General features: G+C 38.7%; 2 protein-coding genes across 5 annotated transcripts; both read left to right on the top strand.

Annotated features, from left to right (window-relative positions):
* Nucleotides 1–357: 357 nt before the first annotated feature.
* On the top strand, nucleotides 358–4979 carry LOC149817442 (GATA transcription factor 4-like). Of its 4 annotated transcripts, none has more exons than XM_089984871.1 (4): nucleotides 358–573; nucleotides 1606–1656; nucleotides 3537–3740; nucleotides 3857–4979. In XM_089984871.1, the coding sequence occupies exons 3-4, from the start codon at nucleotides 3537–3539 to the stop codon at nucleotides 4604–4606; spliced, it is 954 nt and encodes a 317-aa protein (XP_089840997.1). In that variant the 5' UTR covers nucleotides 358–573; nucleotides 1606–1656; the 3' UTR covers nucleotides 4607–4979. The 4 variants fall into 4 exon arrangements, with proteins under 4 accessions (XP_089840997.1, XP_089841000.1, XP_089840999.1 ...); XM_089984874.1 differs by having other exon boundaries at nucleotides 359–573; nucleotides 3863–4979; XM_089984873.1 differs by lacking the exon at nucleotides 358–573 and adding an exon at nucleotides 849–871.
* A 15720-nt stretch (nucleotides 4980–20699) lies between these two features.
* On the top strand, nucleotides 20700–22400 carry LOC149817441 (Ubiquitin carboxyl-terminal hydrolase family protein). Its single transcript, XM_089985427.1, has one exon. It carries the CDS (start codon nucleotides 20934–20936, stop codon nucleotides 22119–22121), a length of 1188 nt encoding a protein of 395 aa, XP_089841553.1. The 5' UTR covers nucleotides 20700–20933; the 3' UTR covers nucleotides 22122–22400.
* Nucleotides 22401–23836: the final 1436 nt, after the last annotated feature.

Below are 23836 nucleotides of genomic sequence, written 5' to 3'. Positions count from 1 at the left end.
TCCTCCTCCTCTCTTTCCCTTTTTGTTTTTCTTAATAAATAACAGCGTTAATAATAACAATACAAGGGGCAAGGGGCCAAGGGCTGCCTGAAGGTGCCTGGTAAAGAAAGAAGAAAAGTCTGTAAAAGGGTAGAGAGAGAGAGGAACGGTCATCGTCGTACTCGTAAGCCTTAATGTCAAAGACAGATAGGATGAACATGGACAGCTAGCAGCAGCACAAAAGGGGAGCGAGGGAGAGTTTTATTGGGTGTGTGTGGGCCTGTTGGGGGTGTGGTGAGGATTCACCAAACCATCGACCAGAGACAAACTGCCCTCCCCCACCTGTATATGTATATGCCTGTATAATACACTCACTCCCGTTTTCTTCCCTTTTTAGCTTTCATCAAATCTCTTTGCACCTCCTCAACCATCTCTCTCTCTCTCTCTCTCTCTCTCTCTCTCTCTGCTTGAGCTGAGCCCCCTTGGGAGGGGTATAAGAGTTATAGCGTCAGCTTCTTGCCCGTCTTTTCTCTCTTCGGGCTTCACCTCTGCTATTATCGATCCCGAGGTCCGCTAGGCAATCCTCATCCAACGGTAAAGATTGCTTCATTCTCGGTTGCGTTTTTCATGTGCTTCGAACTCCCCATCTTCATACTTCTTTCAAAAAAAACATATTCTTCTTTCTTCTCTTCTTTTTTAATTCCCCCTCTTCTCCAAGTGTTTGGAAGATGTTAAAGGTTAAACTCTCAAACATAGCAAGTTTTTTTTTTTCGTTATTGATTTTTCCTTACTTTTGACAATCCGCTCTGCTTTCAGATATTTCATTATCTGTTGGTTTGTCTATCGATGTGTTTGGGAGGATGAAATTCAAATAATTCTTACTGTTCATGAAGTGAGTTAACGCCACATTTTGGTTCAATTTTTTTTGTCATTCTCCACTTCGAATTGGCCAGTTGCTATGTCTTCCTCGATTTTCCTTTTTTCTTTTTCTTTTTAATTTAGAAGAAATTTGGAGTCTTTTTAAATGAAACGCCTGCTAAATAAAGGATTGAGGTGTTTGTAAGGGAAGAGTAGGTCTTTCCCCGTTTTTTTTTTTTCTGCTTTCCGCGTCTTAGTTTCTTCCTTGAAAAGGTTTGAAGGCCTAAAAAAGAAGGGGGGTAACACCAATTCAAGTCCTCTCTTCGTTTTCTTCTCAATTAATTTCCTTTGGCTTGCTTACAATTGCCGTGAGAGCTTAAGCTGAATCGCTAGCCCGGCATAACAAAGCCAAAAGCTTCCGCATGAGTCCGAAGTAGCGCAAATTTCGGTCAAATTTTCCGAAACTTGCCACTTTTGGTTGGGGGCCAAGGAAGGAAGGGAGGGAATCGGGTACATATCTGTGATGGCGGAAGAAAACCCGTTGTTACGCAACTCATTCAAAGGAGTGTGAATGCAAACGGCTGCCATTTGCTCGTAATTTCTCTGTTTCCATTTGCGACCTTCGATGATGAAAGAACACAGACCTGTCTATTTCTTCGTCTTTTTTCTTTTGATTTCTTCTGCTTGCGAGGAGCTCCCTACTTCTTAATTGTAACTCTTTTTCTCTCTCTCGTTATAACGATAAACATTTGGTTTTTGTACCCGCAGAATTGATGCAATTTTGGTGAAAAGATAGCAACGGAACCAAAGTCAGACAAGGTAGTGCTCTCTCACTCTCTCTCAGCATAACATTTATGTCCTCCAATTAATCTGTTCCTGATCACTGACCACATGGTTACTGAGAGTCAATGCCATTAACTTCCGTCGGTGCTCATTTCGAATGAGCAAAAATGGGCCGTACTGCTCATTTTGAAATACCTAGGGACACTGAAGGAAGTGGATTCCAATTCCACCCAATCTTCTCAAAGGCAAACACGCGCTTTCCCTCTCAGTTGAAGTAAGAAGTGGTCAATTCCTGGTCCCCAGTGTTTTAATTGTTGGTACTTGCGTTCCCTCTCAGACACAACGGGTGAATAAAACCGCCATTCACGGGAATTGCTTGACTCTTGAGGAGTACAATTACAAACTCCCCTTCATTTTTATTCCTAATGTCCAAAACCATGCTTTGTCGTCTTTTGGCGCAATTATGGACTTCACCTTTGTTCCTTCCTCTTCTGTTTCTCGCAGAAGAAAAATGCCAACGTTTCAAATCAAGTCGGCAGTCATGCTTTCTCTAGTGAAATAAATATGCCAATTGCCAAACCCAGGAACGTTATGATTTTGAAGCATTGCATTGCATTGCATGGCCCCCACTTGCACGACTTTCTGCCCTCTTTTTTTCAAATTTTTGCCTGAAAGAAATGGTCACCGACATGATGAATCATATTTAACTTTTCATGGTGAAAGAGGTGCTGCTGTGCACATGCATGTAGCTCCAAGTCAGGTTTTTTTGGGTCCCCAGTTTGGTTTGGACCGTTCACGGTAAGTGTTGGAGGGTAATCCAACACCACAGGGTGTACTTCATGGGCAAAGCCAATATGTGCATCAAGGTCCCTATAAAGACTCCAATCCAAGTCCAGGTGGGGGCTGTTGTGGGGTATATATATGTCCTTGGGGTTTAGGGTTTAATTTGTGGTTCCTCTGGCCGGGTTGTTTGATCCCATTTGTGGCACCACCCTAATTATGGCCGATAATTGCCAACGGTTACTACATGCTTGGAATTTTCCTATTCCTATTGCATGAGACGCTAGCATTAGGTTAAAACTATCCCACGTTTAGCTCTAGGAAAAATTGGGCAAGGACTTTTAATTTTTCTTATGGATTGCAAACCATGCAAAAGAGTGGTGATGGTTGCCTTTGAAGGCAAGATTTAGCTGTTGAGGCCAATTTCGTCACTGTCTTATGGCTCACTGTTTGAAAACCGGGGCGGCAAGGAAATTTTATTACTTAATAGGAAGAGTAACTAACCTGCTGTAGGCGAAATGAATGCCTTCACGTTTGCCTTTTTATCTTCGCCAATCCCCCCAATCAATGAGTGACGTGTGGACTATTGAGGGGTAGTCCTGTCTTGACCACATTATTACCGTCTGGGGTGGGGTGCACAGGCACAGCAGTGCCGTTCATCCAAGCCACGAACGGCATCCAACGATCATGGTATAACGCTTTGCTCTTACCATTATATTTTTTAATGCTCCACCTGCGTCAATCTAAAACTTGTGGTCGGCTCAGTGGTTCCGAGTGACCCCTGAGCTGAGCCCAACTCATCAAATGAAGGGGTGGCCTTGTCCCTGATACTGAACACAGAGTGACTGTGGGTGACCTACTGACCGACATTGGTGGGTGGTGGGGAGGCTACAGCCTCTCTCTCTCTCTCTCTCTGAATTTTCCAATCGGATTGCCAACCAGCACTTGACAACGGCAATGCTTCTCTCCTTTCTGCTTCGTCTCATTAAATTCTCTTGCCTTTCAAAGGAGCTATTGAAACCGAATGCCTTACCGCTCTTTAATATTCGTCTGAACTTAATTTCCTTGCCAATTTGTTGAACACACACGAACATTTTATGACCTTACCCCTTCTGGTACTCTGTTTGCGAGCTCAGATGGAAGAGATCGAAACCGAGTTGAGCGCGGATTTGTTCGATCACATCGACGATCTGCTCGACTTCCCCAACGAGGATATTGATTGCAAGACTGGAGATGGCATAGAGAGTTGGCCGAGCAACGACATGTTCGGCAGCGTTACTGACTGCACCTTCTCTGGGCACACCGGCGATTTCGGTCATCCTGGGGAGTTCTCTGTTCCTGTGAGTCTTCCCCTGAATCCCCAATTTTTTTTCGATTCGTACACAAGAAGCAAAGCCAATTGGCATAATTTTGTTGTTTGATCTCTTTCAACTCATTGTTTCTGTTATGTGTGAAGATGCAGTGCGAAGACATGGCGGAGCTGGAATGGTTGTCCAACTTTGTGGAGGACTCGTTCTCAGCGGGGAGCGCTGCTGCTGCTTACAACAGCAACCCCTTCAAGGACTCCCAGTTTCGCACCTCCAGCCCTGTTTCCGTCCTGGAAAGCAGCTCCTGCTCCAGCAAGACACTCAGCTTCAGCAGCAACGACGCCCTCCTCCTCTCCATCCCTGCCAGGGCCAGGAGCAAACGCCCCCGCCCCCCTGCCTTCTCTCCTCGCTTCACCACCACCAACAACAACAACAACATCCTGATCTCCCCGTCATCATCTGCGACCAATCCTTCCAGCGAGCTCTTCCAATTCCAGGTCGAGTTCGACTCCTTTGCCGAGTCGAAGCCTCCCAAGAAGGCGCCAAAGAGCAGCAAGACGGTGGATCAGTCGGGCGTCACGGTAAGAAAGTGTCTGCACTGCGGGATACAGAAGACACCGCAGTGGAGGATGGGACCGTTGGGTCCGAAGACGCTCTGCAATGCATGCGGCGTCCGCTACAAGTCCGGCAGACTCTTCCCGGAGTACCGGCCGGCGGCGAGCCCGACGTTCGTGGCATCGAAACACTCGAATTCACACAAGAAGGTGATGGAGATGAGGATAAAGAGGAGCGCGTCTGAGACCCGAGGGTTGGAGAAGCAGCAGCAGCAGCAGCTCGTGTTTAAGAGGAATGCGATGGTGGGATACATACATGTGAATGCAGAGGAGTGGTCGTGTTAGAGGCGTTGCTTAATTAGGGAGAGTTTAGTTGAAAGCAGAGAATTGATTTTTTTTACTTTCCCCCTCTCTTTACTTCTGGGCCTGGCTGGCTGTGCATCTTTCATTTTTGGTTTCTTATTTGTATAGTGAGGAAGGGCGGAACAAGGGAATTGTTAAAAACAACTGTAGCTCGTAGGTAGGAAGAAGACTTGAATGGAATGAGACAAGAGGAGCAAAACAACTGAGAGGGAGGAGAATTAGGACTCTTAAGGGAACATGGAGAGAAAGTAGGAAAACGAAATGTTTAGGTTGTTAGGAATTTGTCATATTGTATTCTTTCTGTATTTCATTTGATAATATCCATTCTGGCTTTGGCCTAGTGTTAGATGTCCAACTCTTTATGCTATGTTCTTTGATTTGTTTTTTTTTCTTATGATATATATCTTCATTTATAGCATTTTTCTGCGTGCTTTAGAACATTTCCATCCGATTATTTGGATGTTAAATTGTTGTTGTCTCGTTTCAACATTTTGGTTTACTCTTTAGAACGTTATCTATCTGTTCAACTGGGTGCTCGATGAAACGAGCATTTGCTTGCTTGGTGCCTTGCCGCATCACCTGTGATAGGGCCCGACTAGGATTTTCTACCGCCTTACAAATCTCCAGTGTTTACGGAGGCACAGAATTACAGTTTGATTATCGGCACACGTGATTGCTACTCGGCGCATGCAGGCGCCAGCAGATCCTGTGCTTCGCAAACACTGTGGACGTTACACACGCGAGTGCAGAGGCCTGAGCTTGCTGTAGCAAGCTAGAACAGGCGCGTGCCGATGCCTCCACACTGACTAGACCGCAACGCTTGCAGATGCTTTGGTCGATCTAACCGATCGCGTGATGAGGATCTTCAGCGTGCGCGCTCCTCAGTTATGCTTACTGCGTTGACACTTGATAGATCTGTGATCTGCAAAATTGAAACACGATCTAAAACTATTCTAACGATGAATTAATCTTCCGGTGTGAGTGCACTTAGCTTATTACGAAATTGCGCCTATTTTAGAGCTTAAAAGGCTCTAATGTTCGACGGAATCTTTAGCTCAGCAGTTGCACGCTTGCAGAGTACTTCAATGATCGCTCGGCTTTGCTGTAGCTGGATGCTGTCAAGTATCTGATACGGCAACAAGGAATGAGGTGGATGAATGTGTGAAGTGAATGACGATCCTTAGCTAGACGGTGAAGAAGTCTAGCAAGTCCTTTCCTCGATTGAGGCCATCTCCATAGCTGTATCCAAAACAAAACAAATGGCTGAATCCAAAATGACGGTATGCTTACAAATGAAAGAGACAAAGTATTTATAACTTATCCAGCTAATGGCGCCAAATGCAGTGGGCGGCCTATGCTTCAAAAGTCACTGTTGACATTCTTTTAAGCTTTGCTGAAACCACTAGTTCTCTCAATTTTGCACGTGGTGATTAGCTTGGACTAACTCAACTGTACGCTGCTGACACTTGCTGACCTGGCTGCTTAACCGTCCCATGAGCTAACTGACTTGTCCCTGCTCTATTGACTTTGGCACACTCACATAAGCCGCCATCCCCTGTCCAGCTGCCCTGCTTCTATGGTCTTCACACAGCTGCTATGAACTTTCATTCGCACTTGATCAATTCGCTGGCTGACTTCACTTGCCTGGCCAAGCTGATGCTTCTAGGACTTAATCTAGCCCCAAAACGCAAGTCTTTTTTGTTGTTTACAACCTGGTGTTATCATCACAAAATTTTACTTTTGCAAGTCAAACTAATCTTTGAAAAAGATTTTGAAAATAACTCACTTCTATTTTAAAATGCGAGAAAATTTCGTAGAATGAGACTCGCCTGTTGGTATAAGGTTCAACCGTTCTTGACATCATAACCAGGAGTAATCAAACCAATGATCAATCATGTGCTTTGCTTTAGTCAACTTGTCTAAATCGATGTTTTATTCCTAAATGCATAAAGAATCAGGCATGTACTATAACTTTGTAAAATTTTTGACTGAAAACATGATGTACGCTCAGAATATTTGAAATTTCCTTTAAAAAAGAGGATACTTTGAAAATCATGAATTGCATTGGGAAAGTACTTGTGAAGAAAAGAAAAATCAATTTCTGAAGATAGCCTAATGTTTTGAGAATCAATTTTGAAGAAAACTCAAATGACTCTGAGAAAGTTCTCTGAACTTGAATTCTGAAATTGAGAAGTATTGAAACTTTGGAGAATCATAAATTGAACTTAGAAAGATTGAAAATTTCTTAAAAAACCAAGGGTTTTGAGAAAAATTCAGGTGACTTTGAGAAAATTGATTTTTCTGAGAAAGGATTTTTGAATTGATCAAAAGAATGGGCGTGTGGCTCTATGAAACATTTTCATGATACAATCTAAACCTAGATGATGCATGGATGCAATTTGAGAAAATATTTTATGAAGAATTTGAGAAAAACCATTGATAAAAGAATTTATGTGCCTTATAGAATTTAGATAAAATAAATTCAACACATATTCCTGACTATGGCCATGAATATGTATTGAATATATCTTATCTGATTCTAAAAGGGAAAATTACTTAGAAAACTTTAAAAATATGCAATGGTTTTTTAAGATAGCCTAAGAGTGTAGGTCGTTTGTGGCTTAAAAGAAGATGAGAACTCTGGATATTATCTGTATTCTGACTATGACCACAAATACGAACTCAATCGAGTTTATTAACTTCTTAGAAGCGGGTGTACGTGCCATTCGTGTTGACCATTGTGAATTTGAATATGTATGAATCATCATTTATCACACAATCAACATTATTGAAAATAAACTATATGCAATGCAACCTTAATCTAAGCAGAAAATTAAATTCTTATTTCAATGTTTACATCAATAATTGAATTGAAATAAAGAAAAAGGAAGAAGAAATATAAACTCTTGAGTTTTTCTGCAAAATTAGCAAACTCATTAGTGGACAAATGTCAGCTTTTGGGGATTTATCCAACAACATTAGAAATTGAGGGATTTATCCGGATATAAGCTTTTTTCCATATTTTCTTGAAATAAATATAATAAAGAATGATGCATAATTGAATAAATAATAAAAATAAACAACATTAAATTTTGAAATTTTGAAAAAAATGACCAAATACCCTTGAAAATTGACCTTTATTGCAAAACAGAGTTAAAATCAGGGTTTCTCAGAAAATACTTTTGTAAAAAGCTTAATCCGAGGATCAAACAAATTCAAAACGATGCAAAATTGGGTGGAGGGCACCCTAATATGATTATGAATATGAAAAACTCTAAAAATATAATGTTTTTCATGAAAAATTCAGAATATTATAAGAAAAACAAATTTTGCCCATGTTTCGCTGTTTTCATGATTTAACCAAATAATGCATCAAATGAATTCCAAAATCTGTAAAAATCGACATGGATACTTCTAATAACCCTAAAATTAAAATGAAATTGAAAAAATATATTTTTGTCATTATTTTGATATGAAAATTGAATAAATAAAAAAATATGCGATTTTGCATGTGGGCATGTACTTATCATAGTGTTAGACCCTAATCGGGTATCAAAAAGTAATGAAAAATTATAAAATTTCACATAGAGAAACTAGACATTTGAACAAAAATAATCCTATTTACATATCAGAAAAATCATCTCCAGTTAAGGAGATATCGTTCCAGCAATATATGCTTGATTTCGACGAACCCATAACGATTTCAGAAAAGGCATTTCTAATTTCAATTTAATTAAAAATATCAAACAAAATTCAAAAATTATATAAATCATACTAGTAAAACTAGACATGCAACTGAATCCGTGGCTTTTTATGGATCAGAAAAAAGATCTTTGATTAGTGAGATACAATCTGCGTAAGTTGACCCAGAGCTTAAACGATGTATAACAAGCTCTAAGAAACAGATTCTGATTTTTGATAAAATAAAAATAGCAAACAATCATAGAAAATATGAAATTTTCACAGAATATACTAGACATTCTGACAAACACACATTTTTTTACGGATCATCGATCAGATCTTTTATGAAGGAGATATAACCTCGACAAACCATCTTTGATTCTGTATAGCGTTTTCACAGTGCAGGAATCAGAGTTCGGTTTCTGATTTTTTTAGTAGAGTTACAGAACTCAAAATAATCTGAATTGTTTATTGAAAGTCACTGACACACGCATGATTCAACCATAAAAAAATCAGATTTTATTGATAGAAAAATATATAAAAAATAACATCATTCTCGCATGGCCAGAATCAAGATACATATATTATCGATAAAACACATGAATAGCCCTAATTTAAACATGCAACATCATAAAAAAAAAAATGTGTAAACAGTGCATGGATCATGATTTAATATTTAAATAACTGAAATAAACATGATCATAGTGAAATAAATAAAAAATTAGGGATACACGGATGGAAATTTGATTTAGCCTTTGAAGGAGGGATTCGATCTATAGAGGGATCGAATCTCATCTTTCCTTTGGTATTTAACGTAATAATCACCTTACCAATAGATTCAATGGATAAAAATCATCCAAAACATCATATATGATCGATGGATCAAATTCTTGGCACCTTCACACGATTTCTTAAAGGAAAAGAACAAAAAAATCCAAGCAAGAGGAGCGATAATGGCTATTTTAATGAAATAAGTAATAAAAGAAAGAAGCAAAAAAAAATGGCAAAGGAACTCACCTTGGGAGGTGCTGCTGCAATGGAGGAGGAGAAGGTTTGGTTGAGGGAGAGAGAAAGCTAGAGAGAGGGTGAGAGAGAGTGCATGGGTCGAACCCCCCCTTTGGACCCCTTTTTATAGTTTTTGTAGAGAGCATTAATTAGAGAGAGTTCTAAATTAGAACTCTTAATTGATTAAGATAACTCTAATAGGGGGTGCGGGGTGATTTTTCTTGAGGTATTCTAACCTAACAAGACACTAACTACTAACCCTAATTGAGTCCTAGTTGAATTGAAATAATCTCAAATGTGGTGCCACCCCCTCTGGGCTCACATTTACTTTTTAAAACTTTTAATTAGAACTTAAAAATAAGGTTTAAAATACTAAAGCGAAAATGAACTTTTAAAAATTAATTTTGACTCTTTCAAAATTCTAACCTGAGTAAAACACTGACTAAATCTAAACTAACCGAAACACTTTCAAGTGTGGCGCACCCTAGTGTGAGCCCCACTTGTTTTTCAGAAAATGATTTTAAAAATAAAGGTTTTCAACAGAAGTTAAAAATGAAAGATGAGCTTGAAATTGAAAGTTTTAGATCAACTAGAGTCCTAAACGAGTTGAAACTCTCTCAAATGTGGTGCTGACTATGTCGGTCCCACATTTAAGTTTTTGAAAGGGTTAGAATAAATGTTAAAAAGAGTTTTTAAAACAAATGAAGATAAAGGCAAAGGATAAAATCGAGAAAATTAGAGTCCTAAACCAACTAAAACTCCGGACTAGAGTCCTAAACCGATTAAAACTCTGCAATTTTGGGTTTTGAAAGACAAACGAAGAGGTTTTGAAAGATCTTCTCAATAATTAGTAAAAATAAATAAAAAGACAAAATCAGGGTTAGAGTCCTAATCAACTGAAACTCTAAAATAGAGTCCTAAATCGACTGGAACTCTGAGAATTAGATCTGTTTTTGAAAAAAAAGTAAAATAAAAGTAAAAAAATAAAATCATAGTAGAGTTCTGAATCGACTGAAACTCTGGGGCAGAGTCCTAAAATTTTGAAACTCTAAAATAAAGTCCTAGAATTTTGAAATTTGATTTTTTGAAAGATAAATGAAGAAGTTTTTGAAAGATTTTCTAAAAAATAAAGTTAAGGTTAGAGTCCTAATCCAACTGAAACTTTGGAACAGAGACTTGATCCGACTAAAACTCTAAAATTTTGATTTCTTTTGAAAGATTTTGAAGGGTTCTCTTGAAAATAGATAAAAGTAAAAATGAAAGATAGAGTCCTAATCCGACTGAAACTCCGGAATAGAATCCTAGTCTGACTGAAACTCTAAACTTTTGGCTAAATTGAAAGAAATAGGAAAGGAGTAAGACTACCTCTGATTTAAAACCAATAAAATGAGAGTTTAAAAAGAGTTTAAAACGTAAAATGATAGAGTCCTAATCCGACTAAAACTCTGAAATAACTAAAATTTGAGAAATAAAAAAAAAGTGATCCAGAAGCAACACCACCTAGATGTGTCTCATCTGAAAATTGAGATCAGTTAAAAATTAAGTTTAAAATGAATCCAGATCGCTTTCTAAGGAAAAAATTTGAAATAAAGAAATATAAGATCCTGGGGATTGACAAATGACAAATATCGATCTAAAACCCAGGTTTTTAAAATTGATTTCGAAAGAAAAGTTTTAAAATCGAATCTAGATTGAAGATTTTGAAAACAAGAGTATTGGATCTCAAAAATGATATGCAATGCAATGAAATGATATGAAATGACATGCAATGACGTGCGATGACATGCAATGACGTGCGATGACATGCAATGATATGCAAAATGCCTCAGACCCATGACAGAGATGCAGGATTGAAAATTCTTGTCTGAGGATGAGAATTGATAACTGAAATTGAGCCAAAATAGAGATTGAATTTTGAAATATTTGAATTTGGGGCAAAATTCGGGCTCTGAATAGCCTTGGTTTATATGTCGACCAATTGGTTCCCTGAAGAATTTAGAGAGCGGGCCCCAGTGATAAGAGGAGAGGGTTTGTGAGCGAAGGTAAAAAATTTGGATTGTTTACAGATGCCCCTCTTTGCTACTAAGTCGGTTGAGAGCTGAACTTAGTGGTAAAGAAAAACACACCAAATTTGGGCTATAAAAATGCCTCAGTTAGAAGAATCTGACTGGGTATGAAAGAATTAATCCTAGAAAAATGTGGTGGATATGTAATGAAGAATGAAGAAGAAAATTCACCTTATTAGAATGAGGCTTACGCTTGACCCTTACCTGAACGGGAAGAAGATACCTCACGGAGGAGGCTAGAGTGGAATCCTCGAGAGAATAGATTGAGAAAACTATGAAAAAGACCTCATAAAATGAGGGGCTGCAACGAAGGCAATGAAAATGGGTTCCCTAAAAGCTTTGAAAGGGGAGTTGATCTTGGGCACCTCATGACTAAGACTAAATAGCTTTTGAAAAATGACCTCTTTGCGAAATATGGTTCAGGTTTAACCCTTATCTTGAAAGGAGAAAAAATACCTCATGGAAGAACGAGGTTGAGGCTTGACCCTTAACCTGAACGAAAAAATGATACCTCATGGAAGAACGAGGTTCAGATTTGACCCTTAACCTGAATGGGGAAAAAGAAATCCCCGAAAGAAGAAACCATGATGGAACCTTCAGGTTTCGCACCTTAAATCTGAGAGGGGTTTGCAAAAGTAGAAAATAGGGTTCCCTAAAGCTTTGAAAAGGGATTGATTTTGGGCGCCCCATTGCTGGGACTAAATAGCTTTTGAAATGACCTTTTGCTGAAAAACTATAAATGATGGCTTAGCCTCGAACCGAAAATAAAAAACAAATTGTCTATGGTGGGACAGTAGGGAACACAGAAAAGTGTGCGAATCTGAGAGCCCGAGCGCTCAGATTAAAAAAAGAAGAGAAGGATCTTGAAAACTCCTGTTATCAAGTCTTAAAGAGAGATAACAACAACCCCAGGATATGCCAAAATGGACATCGAGATCTTCGCTTCATGTCAAGATAGCTTGAAAATATTACTAATATGATAAAAATTATAGTTGATTTGCAAATGATTGAAATGTGAGCATGTTTGTTTGAAAGATATTCCCGCTTCTACCTAGAGTATTACCTCCAACTAGGCTAACTTCGCAGAATCCAGAATCAAAATTAAATTATTGTTGTTGAGTTTATTCAAGGAAGTTATCCATTTCATTGATATGAAAAGAAAGAAAATTTGTTCTTAGTATCATAATAGCAATTTATGAAAGGATACTGATAAAAGAATTTCACATGAATAAAGATAATTCTTGGCAGATTTGGCAGTTTGATATCTGGGGTTTACCCATGATGATTTTTTTGCACTCTTTTGAGATGTAGGGGTTGAGCTTTCTTGGGGTTTGGCAAGAATTTCATCAGATAAGCCTTCAACTCGGTGATGTTCTGATTTTCTCTGGAAGAACACGTCACATGCTCCTTCAACTTGGAGATGTTCTGAGTCTTCTTTGGTTGCAAGAATTATATTAATAAAATTGTCTATCTGATTGAAATCTCTTGATAATGTTTTACACTTTTTCGAGACATGAAAAGCAAGCTCTCTTGGGATTTAGCGAGAGTTTCATCACTTCAATCTTCAACTTTGGTGATGTTTTGATTTTCTCTGGAAGAACATGTCACATACTCCTTCAACTTGGAGATGATTTAAGTCTTCTTTAGTCCCAAGAATTAAATTGATAAAATTATCTCATTGGATTGAAAATCTCTTTATGATAACAGTGATCAAATATCTTTTAGGGATTGACGAAAGGTTCATCGCATCAGCCTTCAACTTGGCGATGATTTAAACTTTTCCTGGAAGGACACGTCACATGCTTCTTCAATTTGGAGATGATCCGAGTCTCCTTTGGCCCCGGGAGTCTAACTCGTTCATCGGTCTTCAACTTGATGATGATTGAGAGATCCCTTTTGCAGATAGTTAATTGTAGCTTGAATGATTGAATAAATATTGAGATTGAGTGATTCTTTTTAGCGTGCATAATATTTTCACTACCTTATTACCAGAAGAATAGTCTTTAAAAATGTGCCATAGCTATGATCAGTATCAACTCACTTATGACTTTTCAACATCATTGAATTTTCCTTTATCGGTCATATCGAGAATTTTTCTTCATCCTTTTGGTCGACCAACAAAAAAGCTTGAATTTTGAGTCTTTGTTCGCAAAAGCTTTATCCTTTTAAAAAGAACACTGAAGGTAATTTGAGGTAATTTTTTGTGCAATAAAGACTTTGAGATGAACAATTGTCTTTTATAACAAATTGGCAAAAAGTTCTTAAAATCCTTGGTAAAATAAATCACTTGACATTCGATTGACACAACCGTGGCTAAATTCTCCTCTCCTTTCCCCAAAGGAGAGACTCAGGCTTGACCCTTACCTGAACAGGTAATAAAAAATACTCCTCTCTTCTCCAAAGAGGAGGTGTTTGCAAAACAAACTTTCGAAGATAAATTAAGTTTTCGTTAAAACTCCCTAACTTTAGGCTTCTCTTATGGAAAGGTGGCCGATTGGATAAGATCAATGAATTGTCTTAGAGGAGCGAGTCCATCATACTCTCCTCGAAAAAGGGTCCTCGATGACGGGATGGCCTAACAAAAAATATTGGGGGGTCACAAGGAGAACGAGCTTCCGTCAAAGCTCTCCCTGGAAACAGGGTTTTTGTGTGACAATAAAAAATTATTTTGTAAATTGTTCATAAAGACATGAGTCCCTTCAAACTCTTCCTAAAAAGAGGTTCAACGAACAAAAAATAATTGCATGAGAAAGAAATGAGCTCCATCAAACTCTTCTTGGAAAAAGAGTCCCTCATAAAAAAATGATTGATAATTGATATTGAGCCAATTGGCAGACGAGTTCAACACGAAGGTCGAATCTTGAATGACCATGATTGGTAAAAGCGACCCATAGGTCAGAAAATGATTGACCAAAGTAACCTGAAGGTTTGATTGATTGTTTGAGTTAGGATCTTAATGAAAGACCAGATCATAAGGGATGTTTCAAAAGAAGATTCACATTGGTTCCATAGGAACAACATCCATTCCATAAGAACAACATCGGTTCTGTAAGAACAACATTGGTCCACTAGGAACAACATCGGTTCAACTAAGAATAACATAGGTTCACTAGGAACATCGGTTCACTTAAGAACAACGATCTTGAGAAAAGGAATTAGTACGAGGACTGGATTTTGAAAAGGTACCAGCACGAACACTAAATTTTGAAAAAGTGTCAGCACGAACACTGGATTTTGAAGAAGTAAGTCAGTGCTTTGAAGATATTTAAAGATTGTGATGGGAATTTTCAACTTCTCTTTCACGATTGATTATCATAAATGGCTGTCGGGGTCTCAGGATTTATCCCTTATCCTGAATGGGTATCGATTCGATGCAAAATGATGTAAATTGATGCAAATGGATGTTGATTGATGCAAATGCATGCCGACCAAAGCAAATTGATGTTGATTAATGCTGATGGATGTTGATCAATGTGAATCCATGTCGATCAAAGCAAATTTGTTGATTAATGCTGATGGATGTTGATCAATATGAATGCATGCCACTCAAAGCAAATTGATGTTGATTAATGCGGATGCATGCCGATCAGGTAAATAAATGATAATGCTTGATAAAAGACTTTGCTTGATAATGAAAAGATTTACTTGATCCTGCCTGCATACATGGTATTTGAAATAAAAGACAAGTTTTCATAACAAAAGATGCTCCAGTGTAGTCTGGGAAGAGAATATTAGATGAAAGAATAATTTATCATTGAAGAATACAAAAGATAGAACAAGTGTTCTAAGCATAGAATTTCTTCATATGTCGGGCATTGATAGGATCAGGTAATTCTACCATATATGCATTAATCAGATGATATAAATTACATGGTAATGCTTCCTTAACCACGTAGGGGCCTTCCCAATTTGGTGACCATTTTCCACGTGGGCAGTGCTTGAGATGAGTCGTTGATCTGAGGACCAGATCATTAACTCGAAATCTTCTTTCGATAACTAACTTGGCATATTGTTTGTCTATCCTCTAACGATAAGACTGAGTGTGCTCAGATGCCTTAAGTCTTCTCTCGTCTAGTAGATCAAGTTATATCAACCTCTGTAGCTGATACTGATCAAGTGGTAGCTCTAGAAGCGATGTGAACTTGAGAGTGAGCTTTTGAACATGAAGAGGTAGCACCACCTTGGTTCCATAAACGAGCTTTAAAGGAGTGACATTGGTTGGGGTTTGAATAGTGGTTCGATACAACCAAAGTGCATCATGGATTTTTTCGTGCCAATCACGACCCATTTCAACGGTTTTTTTCAGGATGCGAACCAAGATTTTATTGATGACCTCTGCCTGACCATTCCCTTGAGGATAATAGGGAGCAGAAAAATGATGATGAATCTTGAATCTTGAACAAAAGATATTTATTCTCTTGTTCTTGAAATGAGTGCCATTATCTGAAATGATATCATGTGGTATGCCAAAACGATAGAGGATATTCTTGTGGATGAATGAAACTACATGCTGGCCTTCCACTGTACGTAGAGTAACAACTTCCACCCATTTGGTAAAATATTTCATCGTGATAAGAAAATACTTGTGACCATTGGAGGCAGAAGGAGTAATTGGACCTACAACGTCGAAAGCCCACATAGAAAATGGCCATGGAGATACTATAAATTACAAATATGTAGTTGGCGCATGAATGAAAGGTGCATGCATCTGACATTGGACACACTTCTTCACAAAGCGATAGCAGTCTTATTGCATAGTTTTCCAATAGTATCCTGCTCGAATGATCTGCTTAACAAGAGTCTGATAACCGACATGGCTACCATAATTACCTTCATGCGCGAAGCAGTATTTGTTGACTGATCAACTTGAAAGTAGGATTTATTGACCGATCAGCTCGAAAGCAGGATTTGTTTGACCGACCAGCTCGAAAGCAGGATTTATTGACCGACCAGCTCGAAAGCAGGATTTGTTGACCGCCTAGCTCGAAAGCAGAATTTATCGACCGACCAGCTCGAAAGCAGAATTTGTTGACCGACCAGCTCGAAAGTAGGATTTTGTTTGAGAGATTTAAAAAATGATTGAGTTTGATGAAGTTATAACCCGAAGGCTGAAAATGACTAACATGGGTAGGATTGTAACCCGAAGGCTTGAAATTCATTTGACATTGATAAAGTTATAACCCGAAGGTTTGAACATGATAGACATTGGTAAAGTTGTAACTCGAAGGCAAGAAAATGACTGATATTGGTAAGATTGTAACTCGAAGGGTTTGACAAGATTGGCCGACCTGGAGGTCTGTTTGTAGAAATTTGGCATTAAGCATGAGATTGAACCATTATAGAGAACCACGTTACTTCTATGAATGCTCTCAGGATTATCCCCTATCTTGAACGGGAAACGAATTGAAAATTAAGGAGAATTGACAAAGAAAATGAATAGAAATTGATGAAAGATTGATAGAAATGGAGAAAATTGAGAAAGGGTTGATAAAAGTTCTGAATTTCAATAGGTCATCATAGTTAATTGTATGTGGCCTGGTTTTCAAGATTAAACCCTTATCCTGAATGGGGAGCTTAGGTTTATCCCTTAACCTGAAGGGGAAGTTATGAATTTGATGTAAATGGATGCAAATAAATGCAAATGTATGCAAATGAATACAAAATGATGTAAATGGATGCACATATGTGCAAAATGAGAGATTTGTTTGATCATGCTTACATACAGGACATTTTGAAGTAAAAACAAATTTTCAAAAAAAATGCCCTAGTGTAATAGGGGAAACAAATTTTGGATAAAAGGACGATAATTAACAAAGCAACTGACTTCTTGATTGATTAGAGAGACACCCTGAGAGGGGTCATTCCTTATAAGAGACGTTTTGTAGAGTAGAAGAACAAGCTTATGAGGAAAATTGATAATTTTATTAATGCATTGAAGGAAAATGACAAATCAAGGAAAGATAAATGAGATTGCATTATCCCTTCAAAATAATGAAAGCAAGATGAGAAATGAAAAAATGCTAGCATTGTCAGCTTCTTGAATGATTGAGGAAAAAGGTCAGTCAGGATGACTAGTCCTCCTTTTCATCAACGAGAAGATTCTTATCAATGCAGTCTTGAACGATATTCTTGAAGATGAAACAATGCTCGGTGTCGTGACCCATTGCTCGATGAAACTTGCAGAACTGATCTTTAAACATTTCCATGGTCACAGGAGGATCCGCTATCTTGAAGAGTTTGACCATCCCTTTGGCTATAATGTATTTCAGAACTTGCTCGAGCGGTTGTTCTAAGGGAGTAAATTCGCGGTCATATCCCCAACCGTCATGCTCTGGTCTCCCTTGGGGTTTTAATTCTAGTTGAATGCTCGCGGGAGGACTATCATTCTGCTTACTGATTCTGTCCTTTTGTCATGTATGATCATCTCTACTGGAATTTAGACTCTCTGATCCGTCGGTGTGGTTCTTTCTTTCACCCCTTTTGCTTTTGCCATTGTTGTTCCCGGGGGCATTCGCAGAGAATGTGAAGCATGACTTTTTCTTGGTATATGAATCGCTCTTTGAGAGTGTGAGGCTCTCATATACTCTATTCTCTATTCCCATCTCGAGTCATTCAGCTCGTTCTATCAATTCAATGAAAGATCGTGTCGAGGAAGTAGAGATCAGGCCTCTCAAAGGTTGGGAGAAATTATTCAAGATGACCGACAACGCATGCTCTTCCGATATCGGATCCTTCATTTGATTGCAAGTGGATCTTCATCTGTGAATGAAGTCTCTAGCATTTTCATCCTCTTTTTGCTTCAGATTATAGAGATGATTGGGGGTTGGTAGTGCCTCGGTATTGAACAAGAATCGCTCAATGAAAAGATTAACCAGCTTGTCAAATTCCTTCAACTCAATAGGATTGATGTGCTCTGAATACCATTTTGTGGTGGTGCCCTCAAGACTGTGAGGAAAACATCTAAACAAAGTGTGATTGTCTCTCTTGAATCTATTGCATTATGCAAAGAACATAGCCAAGTGAGCCTTGAGATTGCCAGTCCCATCAAATTTGACAAATTTATAGAGGAGATCTTCTAGGTTGTCATCCTCATCCAGACCATCGTAGAAATCCTCACTTGTGAAGACCTTCTTGCCTTTATCGCGAGCTTGCAGATCCTTGACCATTTTGACCACGTCTCTGAGTTGTGACTGGTCAGAGTCATTAGCAGACTGATCTTTTAGCTTATTGGCTGACCCCTGCCCCTGAGTCATCTTCTGAAAAGCTTGTTGAGCCTCGCACTCTTCGTCAGTATCACCTCCTGATTCTGCTTCATCAGATGTATCCTCATGTTGGATACGCTTCTTAGACATCTTCAGTTGTTTCTTCAATGTTCGGCCCTTGATCTTTTTCTTGGTAGGGATCTTGCCGGAATTGGCCTCTGCTTGCTCTGTCATCATCTTATTCATCATCTTTTGAAACATGGCATACATCTGAGGATCGACATCATCATTGGCTTGTTGATTTTGTTTTCTGTCAGATCGTGGCAAATCCCAATTTGCGTTACATCTGAGGATCGACATCATCTTCACTGCAACTAGTTGATATGCTCAACATTGTCATGAGCAAAATATCAATTTGCGTTAGCCAGCGCATACATTTACTACAATTTATTCAAGATGCATATAACAATGATTACCGATTAGTTAAGCAAGTCAAAGAAATGATTGAATGAATCATAATATCAAAGCAATAAAATAATAGCTTATAATTAGATAATAACAAAAAAAATCATATCTCACAAATCGACACTAGGAAACACATAATATCTTACAAATCAATATACGACAATTCAGCATAATATATTACAAATCGGTATATGACAATTCAGCATAATATCCTATAAATCGATATACGACAATTCAGCATAATATATTATAAATCGATATTAACAACCATTTATCATATCTCACAAATCGACACTACAAAACACATAATATCTTACAAATCGATATACAACAATTCAACATAATATATTACAAATCAATATTAACAAACAAAACAATATCTCACAAATCGACACTGGAAAACACATAACATCTTACAAATCGATATACGAAAATTCAACATAATATATTACAAATCAAGATTAACAACCAAAACAATATATCATAAATCGACACTAGAAAATACATAATATCATACAAATCGATATACGACAATTCAACATAATATATTACAAATCGATATTAACAAACAAAATAATATCTCACAAATCGACACTAGAAAATATATAATTGATATTCGACAATTCAGCATAATATATTACAAATCGATATTAACAAACAAAACAATATCACCAAATCGACACTATAGAACACATAATATCTTATAAATCGATATACGACAATTCAGCATAATATATTACAAATCGATATTAACAAATAAAACAATATCTCACACATCGACACTAGAAAACACATAATATCTTACAAATCGATATACGACAATTCAGCATAATATATTACAAATCGATATTAACAAACAAAACAATATCTCAAAAATCGATATACGTGTTACTACAACCGCGATTTGCGTTACATTGTATATGCTGAGTGAATGGATGATACCGGATGGGGTAGAGGTCCTTGCTCGCATCTGTAACCAAGCATTTTTGTCAACAAGTCTCAGCGTCTTACAAATATCTTCAAGTTTCCAACCATCAAAACAATAAAATCTACCTGCAATAACAAAACGCCTTAATGACACTCACGATGACATACGTTCTTCAACAATAGCATGATGACATGGAAAGGTACTCACCATGCTTTACTGGCACTTGTTGAAATGTTTGTGCGTCATTGCTTTTTTTCATACTGCCTAACAAAAATGAAGAAGAAGAGATGACTGTAAAAAGAGATGGTCGACAAATCTTTCTATGACGCCCACCAATGATTTAACCAGTCGTTCGATTTATAGTTATCTCGATGAGGTAGGAACGAACCCGAGAATGTTTTCTATTTAACACAAGGCAGGAACGAGAAAACGGCCATGTGTTGTAACACAAGCTAAAAACAAAGGCGAAACGTGCAAATTTATTTACGAGGAGCGAGAGGACATTTTTGTCCAACGCATATCTATCTTACAGGAGGATATTTTCGTCAAAAGTATATCTACTTTTTTTATATGTCATTTTATTATAAAAGTCATCGTGGGCAACATTGGCATATGAATTATCGTGGGTCCCAAGATATTCCTCCATACACGGGAACTTGAGAATTTGTGTTCCGGGGATAACCCAGTACACCCCTTCTTGCGGATGCAATCCGTAGTCAAGAGGGGAACAGAAGTAGAGAGATCTAAGATGTCCGAGCAATAAAGGGCATGGAGAGGGAGATTACCGCCGGGAGTGGGACGCAAGGGGGCATGATTACCCCTGTTGTTACGCGTAAATCCCGTGTTATGCTTTTTGGGGCTTTTCCTATCGCTAAAACCTAAACCTCATTTTTTTTTCGCTTCCCTCTCATTTTTCCGTTTGTTGACATCGATTAAGCTCAGTTCTTGCACCAGAGGGTGCCATGTACGGCAGACGGCTTGCCTGCGCTCCCCAGTTATCATCAAGTGGTACTAGCAGGATCCTTTTATCTTCATGGGATTCTCTTTTCTTCATTCAGAGGTTGTTCAAATCATCAGGAAGACGGCCCAAGAAGAAAATTTACCATAGGGAGAACGATCTCGACAGGGTCATGGAGCTCCAGAAGAAGCCGTCACTTATTATACATCTCAAGAACGTCATCCTCAGCCAAAAGAATCGATCCATCCTCCTCAGAGACCTGGAAAAGGAAGTGGGTATTGTCGAGAAATGGAATCTGATGTCTGCCATTGAGAGATATCCATCAATTTTTAAGGTTACCGGAGGAAATAGAAGACCCCACGTTCTACAACTCACGGATAAGGCGCTTTTGATCGCCGAACAGGAAGGAGATGTTATGGAAATGATGGAACCCATTACTGTCACCAGTCTCAGGAAGTTATTGATGATGTCCATGGATTGTAGAATTCCATTGGCGAAGATTGTTTTGATCCAATCCGAGTTGGGTTTGCCCAAAAACTTTATGGAGGATTTTATTCCAAAGTACCCAGACTTCTTCAGAGTACAGGAGTTCAAAGGTCAGGATTACCTTCAACTGGAGAGTTGGGATTCTTCATTAGCAGTCACAGCCCGCGAATCGAATTTGGTTTTGGACTTGGTTGATGGCAAAAAAGCCCAATTCACGAAAGACGGTAACTTTTCCGGTCCTTTTGCTTTCCGAATCAAATTTCCTGCTGGCTTTAGGCCTAATGTGAAATATCTCGAAGAGGTTCATAAATGGCAGAAATTGGCTTTTCCTTCTCCTTACTTGAACGCCAGGCAGATCGATCCGGCCAGTCCCCAAGCACGTAAACGGGCCGTTGCCGTGCTTCACGAGCTCTTAAGCTTGACCATGGAGAAGAGATTAACGTCCGCGCAACTGGATGTGTTTCATGCTGAATATCAACTGCCTTGTAGGTTGCTGCTCTGCTTGGTGAGGAATCATGGGATCTTTTATCTCACAAATAAGGGGGTTAGAAGCACCGTCATTCTCAAAGAAGCCTATGAATGTTCTTGCTTGATTGAGAAACCTCCTTTGGTTAGATTTAATGACAAATTCTTAGCTCTTGCCGGGAGGAGTGATCACTGTTTCAACAGCGGAATGCCTCCGACACGGACACTGCAAGTTGCATGACGTTATATGACTGCTATCTACATTGAGGTGTGCATACAACAGTTGGAGAGCAGATCCAATAGTTGGTCATAGGCAAAACACTTGAAAATACAAGCGTGATCTCTTTGCAAACCGAAGGTTTTCGCAAAATATGATTTTGAAGGACCTCCATTATCCTTTTTTTTCGTATCAAAAAACGAGCTCTTAAAATGGTTGGATGCACCACAAAAGAGGCACCGAATTCAACCTCTGTACATCACCATTTTCATTAATGAGTTTGAGATTTCAATATTTTGTTCATGTAGTTTTATCCAGTGACCAGTAATAGGGCAATGGAAGTGATTCTGATTTGAATGGCCTTGAGACCGTTGGTTTCTCCTACATTGGAGTTCCATGGACAGCTTCCTGCATGCGCGGTGCATCTTGTTGGTGGCATATTCTGCATTTTGTCCAAGTAAATACAAATGTAGGTTTGCTAAACAAATTATAAGGTTCTGCATTTCAAAGGAAACAATGATAAAAACAAGTGGACTATTAGGGGAGGACTCCTTGCAGGTGGTAGTATGGGCATCAAGGGCGTGAGCCTCTTGAAGACACAAGTATGTCTATCGTTTTTTTAATTCATTTTGACCCCAGGAAAACATATGACTAATGATAGATTTCCATAAAATCATGTTTGTTCGGCTGTTTTATACACAAGTATGTCTATCTTTTTTTTAATTCATTTTGACCCCAGGAAAACATATGACCAATGAAAGATTGCAATAAAATCATGTTTGTTCGGCTGTTTTCTGCCGTAGAGATGCAAGCCTCGCCTACTCGGCTTAGTTATTTGGAATAGCCTTGGATGGTGTCAGATGATGCCAGTGCATCCACGAAGGACCTCTTTTTCTCCTCTTTGCATCTATAATTCTATATGACTAAATAGGTAGACCTATAAGTATCTCAAGTTTTCATCTTTCCAGTCCCATGGCCTAGGGGACCTTACCCTTTGTTGCATGAATGTTGAAATGTTATCATCGTCGTCACCGTCCTTTTACTATCCATCAACTTCTTATTTCTTCTTCAACATCACCATGATCATATCTCATATTCTTACCCTATGGGCATGTTTGCATTGCAGGACAAACGCCGCACGGACAGGATATGTGTTTGTCCTGGACTCACCAGTCATACCCTTAGGGGTACGACTGGCATGTCCCATGCGGCAGTGTTGAAAGCACACTACGCAGGACACTGCATCCTGTCCTATGCGAGTTGTCTGCATGTATCAAACGTGAGACAGTGTCTGTCCCCACTCAGGTGTGTCCCGCATATCAAACGCACCCTATACGTGGTTCTACAATGACAATTTTGGACAACCCCGAAGCAACCCTCAGGTTTATGCATTTTTTCACTTGGTCCTGAGTTTGAGACGAGTTTGGTAAGTCTGAATGTACGGTTCAACATGAATGGATTGGTCAATTTGACGCCAAGATTCAATTAGTGGCCGTTTAGCATGGGATATAGCAAAGTGTGACTTGGTAAAGTTCCTCTAAGGTTGCTTTTGAATCCGGTTTGCTTATTTCAGATGAAGCTCGTGAAATCCTGAGTAGCGAGTGGAGATGAAAACGGCCTGAGCCAAGTTTAGATACATGATCGTGTACGAAAATTCCTAAACCTTTAAATTAGCCACCTACTATTAGCCTGCCAAATCTGCTACACTGTTCCCGAGTCTTCCTATGCATTTCGTTAGT

Source organism: Nuphar pumila, chromosome 13, assembly GCF_984573655.1.
Source record: "Nuphar pumila chromosome 13, dmNupPumi1.hap1.1, whole genome shotgun sequence".
NCBI lineage: Eukaryota > Viridiplantae > Streptophyta > Magnoliopsida > Nymphaeales > Nymphaeaceae > Nuphar > Nuphar pumila.
The sequence above is the reverse complement of the archived record's forward strand: the minus strand, read 5'-3'. Positions and strand labels throughout refer to the sequence as shown.

Coding starts and splice junctions, on each gene's coding strand:
- LOC149817442 (XM_089984871.1), top strand. CDS start 3,537: ATGGAAGAGATCGAAACCGAGTTGAGCGCGGATTTGTTCGATCACATC. Junction 3,741..3,856: donor CTGGGGAGTTCTCTGTTCCT/GTGAGTCTTCCC, acceptor TTATGTGTGAAG/ATGCAGTGCGAAGACATGGC.
- LOC149817441 (XM_089985427.1), top strand. CDS start 20,934: ATGTACGGCAGACGGCTTGCCTGCGCTCCCCAGTTATCATCAAGTGGT.